The sequence below is a fragment of the Brassica napus genome, chromosome C1 (assembly GCF_020379485.1).
Source record: "Brassica napus cultivar Da-Ae chromosome C1, Da-Ae, whole genome shotgun sequence".
NCBI classification, from domain to species: domain Eukaryota; kingdom Viridiplantae; phylum Streptophyta; class Magnoliopsida; order Brassicales; family Brassicaceae; genus Brassica; species Brassica napus.
The window spans coordinates 41,037,928-41,050,216 of record NC_063444.1 but is presented as its reverse complement, the minus strand read 5'-3'; the positions used below and the strand labels follow the sequence as shown (position 1 = coordinate 41,050,216).

At 36.0% G+C, this 12,289-nt stretch overlaps 3 protein-coding genes across 4 annotated transcripts; 1 reads left to right on the top strand and 2 right to left on the bottom strand.

The window, feature by feature from the left end:
* Positions 1-54: 54 nt before the first annotated feature.
* On the bottom strand, positions 55-3,036 carry LOC106363052 (polyadenylate-binding protein RBP47B). Of its 2 annotated transcripts, XM_048744531.1 has the most exons (7): positions 2,966-2,984; positions 2,427-2,935; positions 1,284-1,767; positions 1,114-1,196; positions 891-1,021; positions 694-784; positions 55-394 (listed from the first exon to the last, which is right to left on the bottom strand). In XM_048744531.1, exons 2-7 carry the CDS (start codon positions 2,826-2,828, stop codon positions 281-283), a joined length of 1,305 nt encoding a protein of 434 aa, XP_048600488.1. In that variant the 5' UTR covers positions 2,829-2,935; positions 2,966-2,984; the 3' UTR covers positions 55-280. The 2 variants fall into 2 exon arrangements, with proteins under 2 accessions (XP_048600488.1, XP_013658340.1); XM_013802886.3 differs by having other exon boundaries at positions 2,427-3,036.
* A 685-nt stretch (positions 3,037-3,721) lies between these two features.
* LOC106370918 (adenylate isopentenyltransferase 8, chloroplastic-like) lies at positions 3,722-5,511 on the bottom strand. The gene is made up of 2 exons (XM_048744530.1): positions 4,865-5,511; positions 3,722-4,318 (listed from the first exon to the last, which is right to left on the bottom strand). The coding sequence occupies exons 1-2, from the start codon at positions 5,368-5,370 to the stop codon at positions 3,850-3,852; spliced, it is 975 nt and encodes a 324-aa protein (XP_048600487.1). The 5' UTR covers positions 5,371-5,511; the 3' UTR covers positions 3,722-3,849.
* Positions 5,512-7,174: 1,663 nt separating this feature from the next.
* Positions 7,175-11,633, top strand: LOC106354583 (glutathione S-transferase T3-like). Its single transcript, XM_048744528.1, has 2 exons — positions 7,175-10,428; positions 10,533-11,633. The coding sequence occupies exon 1, from the start codon at positions 8,423-8,425 to the stop codon at positions 9,107-9,109; it is 687 nt and encodes a 228-aa protein (XP_048600485.1). The 5' UTR covers positions 7,175-8,422; the 3' UTR covers positions 9,110-10,428; positions 10,533-11,633.
* Positions 11,634-12,289: the final 656 nt, after the last annotated feature.

The following is a 12,289-nucleotide window of genomic DNA, read 5'->3' as shown; positions in this document are numbered from 1 at the left end:
ATAAGAAACTACAAGTACTGAAAAAAAGAAGAGAGAGACGGAAGCTTATGGAGATGTTGTAAGAAGGTGACGGTTTTACGTTTTAAAGCAAACATGATCCAACAAGCACAACCATAACTATTTGTCTAAGACAAAACCAGTAGTAACCAAAATCTTTGAATCTCCAAACAACAACATAAGTCTAACGAAACCAAATCCATCTAACAAAATTCTCCTTTTCTACTACAAGTTTAGCATTGATTGATTGTGTTGTGATCATGATCACTTGAGTCTCTTCTCTTCAAGTCTCGGCAGGATAGGTGTTGGAGTCCTGGTGGTTAGCATATCCTCCGTTGTTGTAACCTTGCCCTCGTGAGTATCCTCCATTCCATTGCTGCCCTGAGTCTCCTCTCCACTGCCACACAACACATTAAGATTATTGGAGAGAGATCTATTGGATTTATGAAACATGTGTGACCATGTTAAGGGAAGTGACATGTTGGGTTTGGAGATCATGTGTTAGATATTCCCACTTCTATAGTCAAAAAGAGAAAACTAGGGAAGGTGCTATATATTCCAAGATCTATTGCCTATTATTGTCAACCACTAACTTAGCTTATATACGTTTCTAATATCACAACATAAAATATAAAAAAAACATATTACCAAAGTTTGTCCTGATCAAAATACCAACTCCAAAGTAAAAAGTTTTACCTTGTTTGGGGTTCTTCCCCATGAGAGCCTGACAGTGTTCTTGCCAATGACTGTCCCGTTCAAACTCTGGATGGCATCATCAGCACTTTTCCTGTCAAAACCAAAAGTAAGCAAGTTGCTATGAGATTACACATTATCTGATATATATACTAAGCACCTACAGGTTGGCTGGTTCGGTCTTAGGTAAAGAACCGTACCTGTTAGCAAACTGGACAAATCCACATCCTTTGCCTACTGGGATCTTCACTGAAACAACCTCACCAAACTCTGTAAAAGGTTGTCTGAGGTCTTCATCAGTAACGTCAGGGTCAAGGCCACCAACGAATATCTGCATTAGAAAATAAGAGAAAATGAGTAGAAGCTAGGCAATACACAGCTTACATAGTAAAAGCAGGGGAAAGGCTATATATAGCAACTCACTGTTGAGTTGTTTGATTCACCATCAGCTTGTGAACCATTAGCCATAGAACCATTTGCTCCATGTCCACCAGCCACTATCACAGCTATTCCAATCAAAACATAAAACTTTATAGTTCAAAAGCTCTGTCAAGTGCATCAAGACTTACTTATAGGTCAAGAATATATGTTACCTTGTGAAGAATGTTGTTGATGATTAGCAACAGCCCTTTTAGGAGTCGCAATACCAACTCTCATTTGCCTGTTGGAACACAAAGCTCCATTCATCTCAGTCAAAGCCCTTGACCTGTCACTTTCATCACCAAACCTAACAAAACCGTAGCCTTTGGACCGGCCGGTGTTGGAATCGATCACAACTTTGGCGCTTTTGACAGATGGATATCTCTCAGCAAACAACTCTTGCAACATAGCATCAGTCACGTCCGGAGACAAATCTCCAACGAATACCGACAGCTCTGGACCATTCTCAACAGCTCTCTTCTCACCAGTACTGAAAGATGCCCAGTTTAGACGAAAGAGCTGCTCTGAGTTAGGCATTACTGAACCACTGAAGGTCTGAAGAACCTCTTCAGCTGCGGCACGTGTAAGAAACTCAACAAAACCGTACCCTTCTGATTGACATGTTAGCTTGTTACGAATCACTTTCACAGAAGAAACCTGCACGTCATTAAAAAAAGAAAACTAAAAATGAAAATCTTACCCAATTAGTCTTCTTCTTTTTTTTTCATATGATAGAATTCATTCCACAATTGAATACAAGTTTAATACATAAACTGCCGGCATAAGGAGAAAGCCTCAGAACCAAAAGCACACAAAAAAGGTGGCAACTAAACCCCATACCAGGACAACTTAAGCATAACAACTAAAACCACCACTAGACCCACATATAAGATAAACAACTACACATGAGCAAGAAACAAACCAGCTCAACAGACTTTAACATGCATTTGGTCCTGCATTAAACAAATCTTGCCCAATTAGTCTCTTTACATGCATTTATTTTTCAAGAAAAGTTTTTTTTATCTAAAAGTGGCAATGTACAACAGTACGTTTTTCTACCCTACCGAAAATCTGAAATTGTGTTCTGTCCTTTTCAGAGCAATGCTGTCTTCCATTACCCTATTTGTCTCTAGGGCAAAATTCAATAATAATTGGATCTAATCCAAAACGAGAACTTTGCCAAAAAAAGAAAGTCCTTACCTAGAGACAAATCAAACTCAAACACACAAGAAACTCAAGAACATGTCCTAAATCATTTTTCACCAAAACTTCCACGTAACAAACATTCACTGAACAGATTCATAAAACACTTTTACCTCGCCTGTGTGAGAAAAACAGGTATGGAGATAGGTCTCGTCCATCCAATGAAGAAGATCACCAACCCATAGAGTCTTGACGTCTTCTCCAGATCCACGCTCGTGTGGCGGCTTGTGTTGATGTTGCTGCTGCTGGTGATACGGTGCGTATTGGAAGTGAGGATGGTGATAAGGACCTTGATTGTAAGGAACGTATTGGTGAGGATACATCATCATCTGTTGCTGCTGCATCATCATCATGTTCATGGCCGCCGCACCTGGATACTGCATAGCCGCCGCCGTCGTCATCCAATGCTGCTGCTGATGCTGCCACTGCTGAGGCGGCGGAGGGGTTGGTTGTTGGATAGGAGGCGTGGCTCCGGGAGTTGATAACGACGAATCTGAGCCGTTGGTCGTCTGCATCTTAAAAGTATTGTTTCTAAAGATCCGATCTGATAACTCCGTGAATAGAGTCTCCGAGTTAGATTTAAGTACTTGAATATCTCTTCACGTAGAGAGAGAGAGAGAGACCTCGTTGAGCTCTGGTTATCACGGAGAGAGAGAGGAGAGAGAGTTTGGTCTTAAAAAAGGGAGGCGGGTGGAGAGAGAGATTGTGGATTTGAGGGCATCTGCCTCAATGAACGTTGAATGGGTTTCGTAACTTTAATTTTTTATTATTTTTTTTATTTTTCCGTTTGATTTATAAAAAAAAAAAAATTTAACAGATCAATCGCGGACTACCATGTAGTGTAGAGCCCACGATACAGTGATGAACCTGGTTCATTCCAGTGAATCTACAGGAGCTAAGTTCACACAAAAAAAAAAATATTTTAATATTTTTTTTTTTGGAAAAAGTGTGAATCTCTGCTTTAAAGTTTCAATGCAGATGCTCCGAGGGGGTTTAAGGCTGAATCTATGGGTCTTTGGGAAATGGCCGATGCGTGGGGCCCAGTTTCTTACCGAAGCCGTGGATGTGTGGTTTTTTTTTAGATGGACGGCTCTGATTCCACCGCAGTTTCACCACTTGCATTTAATTTTTTCCGTAGGGTTTATAAATTAACTGAATTAATTAAACTCACGAGGGTAAAACTCCATATCTACGGATTAACCGTCTTTTTTTTTTACTGTCAAGAAAGGGAAACATAGGAGATGTACCGGAAAGAAAACGTGAGAAATTCATCTAAAGGTGTCTTTCTTTAATTGGTTAAATCTTTTTTATATTTAAATTTAAATCGTTATATTATATATTAATTAATATGTATAAGATACTCAGTTGAGGGATATATTAATTAATGGCATTAATTTTTATCTAGTTGTGAGAGCATCTTATTTTTGAGGAAATTTTTTTTTTTTAAATATAACAAAACTGAAAGAGAGGAAGTGATACATAGTAAAATTTGTATTTATTGATAATATGAGGAGAATGATAGAAAAATTGAAACACCTAGTCTTCGAGCACGAAGCGTTTCACTATCTTGACGCTTTTCTCCAAAACGTTCTTGTCCCAAACCTCTCTCGACTGTGCCCTGAATGATGCCGTAGCGTCCAACCTGTGAATCTCCCAACCACTGCTTCTCAGCTTCATGATCCTATCTATCTGCTTCTTTGAAAGCCTCCAGGTGTTTTCTTTGATCTCCTGAACTGCTTCCTCGTACGCAACTTTTCTTGCTGGGTCCCACCCACACACCTTGACGTTTTTCTCCGGCGGGTAGACTCCGAAGTACCGGTCGAACTCCGGTACTCCTATAGACTTGTGAATCCCGGTTCGGGTTGTGGACCGGGAGTCTCTAGAGTTGTAGAAATCGGCGAGCTCCTCGAACATCCCTGATTCCATCATTTGGTCGACACGTTTTGAGAGGTAGTGGTACAGGACTGAGACTGAGACGTCCACCCAGAGGAAGCAGCAATCGTACCTTTTGATCAAAGCAAGACATAACAATAATGTTCTATATATATATGATTATAGATGATGCACGAATGAAGTTAAATACATGTGAAATAAATTAAAACTCGAAGAAATAAAACATTTTGTACTATTAGATTTATTATAAAATGGCAACGTCAAAAACGTTGCATGCAAAGTGTACTTCGTCTAACTTTTGGGGGGGGGGGGGGGGGGGGGGGTGGCTGCTTTAGAGTGCCACATTGCTTCTTCTTTTTTTAAAAATTATTTCCTTTATTCATGTTTTCTTCATCTTTAAATTATTTGGGGCTTTAGAGTGCCAAATTGCTTTGTTAGCAGAACAGGTTCAATCTCTTGTATCCACAACTACATGATTACCAAGAGTCCAAGACGTTCCATGCAAACAGAAGATTCTCCTTTCGTTGGCGTTTGACATTTCACGTTCAAATATAAACAATGGTCTAATACGTTTTAAGATTTTGAATTCATTTTGAACTTTTTTGGACAAACTACTATATATAAATATGAACGTCAAGACATATACTTTAGATCATACCTCAACTCGATAGGTATCAACGGTTTAGAGAATGGATTTGTTTCAGGGTCAAAATGTTCAACAAGGAGGGCATGAATGTAGGAGTTAGATCCCCCTGCTATTATAGGGAGCTTCCCACGAGAGGTCATGTCAGAGATGGACCCCGACGCCAAAGAGCGGAACTCCGAGGCAGTTAGTTCGGGGCCATCCACAGGAAGTTCACCGAGTAGATGGTGAGGGACTCCACATTTCTCAGGGATAGTGATTTGGTTCGTCGTGATCTCCAACCCCTTGTAGAATTGCATTTTGTCAGAGTTGATGATCTCGGCGGAGAAACGGGTTGCAAGATCGACTGAGAGGCGTGACTTTCCTGTCCCGGTAGATCCCATGATGACAACCACTTTCTCCTTGCGTGATTGGTCAATGCAAACGGTCATGGGAGCTACTGACAGTGGTCGCACTCGATGTCGCCTAGGAGTGGTAGGGACGAGGGAACGAGAGACGAAGGAAGAGGTAAGTGCTTGCATGTCTACCCGGAAGGAGACAAATGTTGTTTATGTTTTCTTCTATAACCTCTATCTAGATCTCTGCTCATGAGTCTAGTAGTGGTATGCTTTTTATACACTGATAACAAACACAAAATCAAAAAGGATCTTTGAAAAGTTGTTTATAAGGTTAGATATCCATTATATAATAACTGAGAAGCATTACAATATGTAAAATATGCCAATTGTCATCATTGGAATAATTTTAAGAATTTTTAATTAATAGATATGTTGGTCCATCTAAACATATATTATATTTATTATTAATCCCTTTAGTTTAACCATAAAATTAATTTGTAATCTACAAAAAAAAATAATTTTTTTTTTTTTAAATAAAAATTACGAAATTACCTAATATGGTTAAAATATATATGATAATTAATTAATTTGAATAAGAAAGATTTGATAACAATTTATGTATCATCTATTATTTTTGTTTAATTTTATATTATTAAAATAAATTGAATAATCATATTAGACATATAATGAAAATTTATATTTTTTCTATATGTTAAATTATATTATTTTGTATATGAAGATATCCAACTTTTTAAAATAACTGGCTGAAAATAGTGATAAACATATGTTAGAATACCGGTACAGTATATTTACATTTATAAGTATATATATATATATATATATATATATATATATACCCTCACATTTTAAATATAAAATCATTATCCTTAAATTTAAAATATAAAATAAAATTGTATGAGTACTTGCTGTGTTCTCCGTAAATATGGACTAGCTTTTGGATCGTGTGAATTGCTAGTAAGATAAAAGGATCAAGAATTTGTTTAAAGAATAGATCGAAGATGTGGATTACTTTTTACAACCTAGTTATTTATGTACGAATGTGTTTTTTTTAATGCTTTTCCAAAAATAAGAAATCAAATAAGTAAGAATAACATAATTTTCACACGGAACATTAGAGCACCATTGACCCAGGTGCTTAATGGGGTGCTTAATGATTTTTGGATTAAAGAAAAAAAAGAAAATGAAGTAATTAGAGAGGAAGCAGTGTTTAATTAAGCTTTTGAAGAAGCGCGTCTTATTGAACACGTGTGGTGCTCTCGTCACTCCGCGTCCCTTTCTCTCTCTCTCACGAAACACAAGTCTCTTGTGTTTCTCTCTCTACGACTTCGCCGATGTCGTCTTCTCTCTCTTGACGAAACCGATATCCCCTCGACGCCTCCGTGATCAATCGACGATGATCTCTCCTTGTTTCTCTCGCTCTCCTCGACGCCTCCGTGATCAATCGACGATGAAAGCGTCTTCGTCTCTCTCGCTCTCTTTAACGCGTCCTCGACGAAATCGACGATGATCTCTCCTCGTCTCTCTGTCTCTCTCCTCGACGACTCCGCGATGAATCTCTCGGCGTCTCGCGGTGTCGATTTCCTCAAGGATGAAAATCCTCCATCTCTCTCTCGATGGCTCACCGTGATGAGGTATCACTTCACACCTCTCTCAGGGCCGGAGCTCTCCTCTACGAAATCAAAAGAAAGGTAAAGCTATGTATGTCGTTCTTTGATATTTTTATTAGTTTGTTGTGTTCGTTCCAGCCTCATGATTTGTCTCTGTCTTTGTTTCTTCAGATGGACGGAGCAAGAGACGAAGGTTCGTCAAACAAGACGACTACAATGAAGCGTCCGTGATTCTCGTCCGCAATACAGGTAAAACTTCAACATGATTTGATCTGTCAAATGCATTGAACGTTTGATAAAAAGCTTTGGTTATATTCGTAGGTCGTTTATAATTGAGTTGAGATGGTATGAAATTGAATTGAGATAGTATGAACTGAATCGGGTGTCATGAATGGTTCTTGTCTTAATTGTTTAAGAGTTCTATTATATGATTTAGCTTCTGGTCTGAATTGAATCGAGTCTCCTGAATTTGTTTTGTTTCTGTTTGTCATGAATGGTTCTTTGTCTCTGTTTCTTGTGTTTGTTATTGATATTGATTGAACGTTTTTAAAAAAGCTTTGTGTTTTATTCGTTGGTCGTTTATGATATTGATTGCAAGTGTTAACGAGTGTGGTCTCAACTGAATTGATTTTCGTTCTTGTCTGACTTGAATAGATTGTTTATGATCATGTGATTTGTGTCTGTGTGTTATGTACACCAATTGATCCGTAACTGAACTGAATCGAGGGTCATGAATGGTTCTGGTCTGAGTTGTTTACGAGTTCAATTATATTATTTAGCTTTTGGTCTTAATTGAATCGAGTGTCATGAATTTGATTCCTTGATCTATTGCTCATTTTTGTTTTTTTTCCTGTGTGTTTGTCTGTTGAGTTGCATAAATCAAAGTAGATGAGGAAGAATCGTCAAAGCAGAAGATTGCATTTACTGGAGCAATACAGGTAAATGTCTTCATCTTTTAATCGTTCATTGAAAGTTTTATGGTTGAGTTAGGTAGTTAATATTTTGGTCAGTTGGCATTGATGTTCGTAATTAATAGAAGTGATGTTGAATTGAGAAAAGGATTGCGTGTGGTTGAGTTAGGTAGTTGAATGAGTTGCTTTGTTTTTGAAAATGAATTGAAATGTCAATAATAAAATACTTGGTTTGTGTTTGATTATGGTTGTGAAATGGTAATATTAATAGAAGTTAGATATATGTCAACTCGAATATGTTTGTTGTTAGTTGTTTTGAGTCTTGAATGGATTCCTATGTGTTATTTCTCTTCCATTTTTAAAACTCTGCCATTGAATTCTCGATAATATCTCTCTTCCATCTTTAGAACTCCTTCCTTTTTTCCATCTCCAACAGATTCCTATCTGTTATTTCTCACCTCATTCACTTCGGAAATGGATTTTAATCCATTCACGTAGCCTTCAAACTTTGTTGAACTGCTTAGCAGTCAACAAAATATTGTCTTTGGTAACGTATCAGATAGCGTATCACAATCTTCATATTAAGTTCCCTTCACCGAGGATTCAAACTTTTGTGAAGACAGTCAAGTAGTGACTAAAGAAAGAAGGACGTGGACGCCTTCAGACGATGTGGTGCTCATCAGCTCGTGGTTAAACATGAGCAAAGATCCCATAATAGGGAATGAGCAAAGGTCTAATGCTTTCTGGAAAAGAATAGCTGAGTACTTCTCTGCTAGTCGAAAGCTTGCTGGCTGTGACAAGAGAGAGGCATCTCACTGCAAGAATCGTTGGCAGGAGATCAATGACTTAGTATGCAAGTTTTCTGGAGCATATGAGGCTGCAGCCAGAGAGAGAAGCAGTAGGCAAAATGAGAATGATGTTCTCAAACTAGCCCACAAAATCGTCTTCACCAACCATAAAAAAAGGTTTACTCTTGAGCATGTTTGGAAAGAGTTGCGTAATGACCAAAAGTGGTGTGCCCTGTCTACTGCTAAAAAAGATGGAAGCTCCAAGAAGAGGAGGTGTGAGGATGGTTCAGATTCAACAAGCTATAAAGCAACTGAAGAAGATTCTGCTCTTGATGATGAAGGAACAAATCGTCCCCCGGGTGTTAAGGCAGCAAAGAAAGGCAGCAAAGAAAGGCTGTCTAAGAAGCCAATGGTTGATGGGAAGGAGCTGTCTCAGTTTCAGACAATGTGGAGCCTCAAGAAGCAAGATTTAGAGGTGAAAGAAAGGCTATCCAAGATGAAGTTACTGGACAGTCTCATTGCTAAACAAGAACCTCTTGTGGATTATGAAGAAGCTTTGAAGAAGAAACTCATTGATGAGTTAATGTCTAATTAGTTTAAGTGGTTTCGGTTTGTCTTGTTTGTCTTGTTCTTGTTCTGTTATGTAGTTTATCTTGTTGCTTAAGTTTCTATTGTCATGGAGTTTTTGTGTAAGTGTAACTTGTTGCATAAGTTTCTGTTTAATATATATGTTTCGTGTTCTAATGTTGATCTTTTGTATCTTGTTCTTGTTGTCAGGTGAACGAAGGAGCATCCTTGTTCTGTTGGAGCATCCGTGTGCCGTTGGAGCATCCTTGTTCTGTTGTATTTTGTTTGCTTGTATCACGGGTTGTATTTTGTTTGCTTGTATCACGGATTGTATCTTGTTTTGTTGTGCTCTTCTGTGCATTGTACTCTTGTTTCCTTGTATCACGGACCTAGAATCTTGTTTGTATGCATGTACGTGTAGCATTATTTGGTTTCGCGAGACTTGTATCATCAAGCAGTTTCATGTGTGGCATTATAAAGTATTCAAGCTTATGTCTTTCTTTGTACCATTCCATCTTTAGTACCAATTCATTTTCTCTCTTTCTCATAGTTTCATCGAACCAATATCAAACCAAGATATTCTCTCTTGTCACCAAACCAAGATCACCCTTTGATCAAAGTCACATTTATCTCATTCTCACCAAACCAAGATCACAAATCGTATAAACATTAAAGATCATCTTTGATCACCAGATCATATTATCACCCTTTCTTCCATCTCAAGTTCTCTCTTTAATCTCAAGTTCTTTCTTCCTTTTCTTTTTAATCACTTTGTCAACCTCATCTTCTCTCTTAATCACTTTCTCAAACTCATCTTCTCTCTTTAAAAACTTCAGCAACCTCACTCTCAAATTAAAAAAAAACAACCAGAAACACTCTTGCTTTCACTCATATCCAAAACACCTAAGTTTCATTCTTTACTCATCTTCTCTTTTCAATCACCATATATGACTTCTTCTTCTCAAAACACTTTAGACGAATCATTTGATGAGTTTTCTTTTATTATGTTTTATTTAATAAATAAATTTTATCTTTAATAAAAACAATGTTTAAATTTTTTGTTAAGAACCCCAAAATAAGAGTCTCCCATTGGAGCACGAAAATGTTCGGAGTTCTTAGCGTTGCCTCTTAAATCACTTTTACAACTTAAAATTATTTAAAAAAAATAAGCACCCCTAATTGAGTATTTGGGTTAATGGTGCTCTTATGTTCAACATCCCAAACATATCGGAAACGTTTCCATAAACTGATCGTAACGTCTCCAAAAGCTTTTGCCGTCCCCACCATCTCTGAAACGTCTCCCCAGCGTCCCCACCGTACCATGTCTCCGTCCCGGAAGCGCAGCTGGTACGTGAGACGGCAGTGAATTGAGCCGTCCCCGTGCTTCATTATGATTATCATAACGGATGACCTAGCTTAAATGGACGCTTTTGGTTTGCTTGATCATGCAGTGTTTGTCAGATGATTTGCGAGGATTCGTCATGTTTTTTTCTGGGACAGATGAAAGATCGTAATCGTTAAAAACCTGCGTGAAGGTAAATCACTGGTCTCTCTCATTTGTCTAAACAAGCATTTTTTTGAATACGTAGTCTACATTTCTCCTGGGAAAATGTGTGAGGTCCATACAAATCTGGGTTAGGTTTTGAGTGCAGAAGAATGTAAAAAAAGAAAAAGATTTAATATTCGCTTCTTAAAGAGGTATTAGGTTTAATGATTATAGGCTTTATGGATTTTAAGGTGTCCACCTTTGCTAAGGAACTTCCAACATTCTGGAAATGAATAGATCAATTAATTAGCAAATACTAAACTCTTTAAATAATGGTTCCGAAGATGCTACGACAAACAAGAAGAGCTCAAAATCTTTATAGCAAATTAATGAAGCATCTAGTTAAACCATTTACTCAGGTATCTAACGTTGTTTAAACCTTTTAATTTTTGGCATTCTCTTTGAGGATTACAGTCTAGAAGCATGCAATGCAAGTAAAGTGGTAATAGTAATAGTACTATAATGGAGAATTGGTGATATGTCTCGGTCATAAACATGAATTTAGATTTTGGTTAGTTGCTGTGGAAAACGTAGATTGCTCTGGTCATAAGAAAAAGCTATGTACACAGCAAGAGAAGAGAAGAAGCAAGTAGTAGGTGCTGACACGCAGTGAAGTGATCACAATGGATATGTATCAAATTATTGAACATGTGACAAGACAAAAAGGTTTATTTTAGAACTAGGGATTAATTATTTCATGCCAGTTCTATTCTATATTGTTTGATTAGTCTACATATATACACACATTAATTTTTCTTTAGTCAAAATACTTGAGATTTTTTAATATATAGTCTACATATATATATATACTAGGTGTTCTACCCGCATGTGCGGACATAGTGTTCATATAGATATTTATCTGTTTATAACTATTAAATCAAAACCAACATAATAAATTATTAATTATGTTTTAAAAAAGATAAATCAAACATTAAACTTTATATTTTATAATAAAAAATATTATTTCAGATAAAAAACACAACATATTTAAGAATTATCTTATGTTTTAAAATATATTTTATTTTTGAGAATTTTATTATATTTACTTATAGTCAATTATCAAATATACCATATAAACAAATATTATTAATATATATTCATTAGTTTTTATCAAAAAAAATATATTCTTATTGTTGAGTTAAATTTTAAAAAAATTCCCATATATTTTAGAAAATATATTTATTTGCTAGATTAGCATTTAATTATAAATTGTTTTATATCTAACTATAAATTTTATAATAAAATATTATTTTCAGATAACAACAGAATAAATCTAAGAATTATCTTATGTTTTAAAACATGTTTTTATTTTTGAAAATTTTATTATATTTATTTATAGTCAATTATCTAACATAAAATATAAATATAATAGTATTAATAGAAATTTGTTTTAATTATTTATATTTTAGATAATTCTTAGTATTATTAATTTTAATCACTTATTTAATCAGATATGTTTTAAATTCGTTTTTATTTTCAACTAATTTATATAATTTATTTTTCAAGGGTAAACGATTTATTATTAATATTAATCATTTTTTTAATCAGATAGATTTGAAATTCGTTTTTATTTTTTGACTAATTTATATAATTATTCATTATGGGTATAAACAATATTAACCGCTCTAACTTTTAACGTGAGAGCTCCGTTGCAAAATTTTA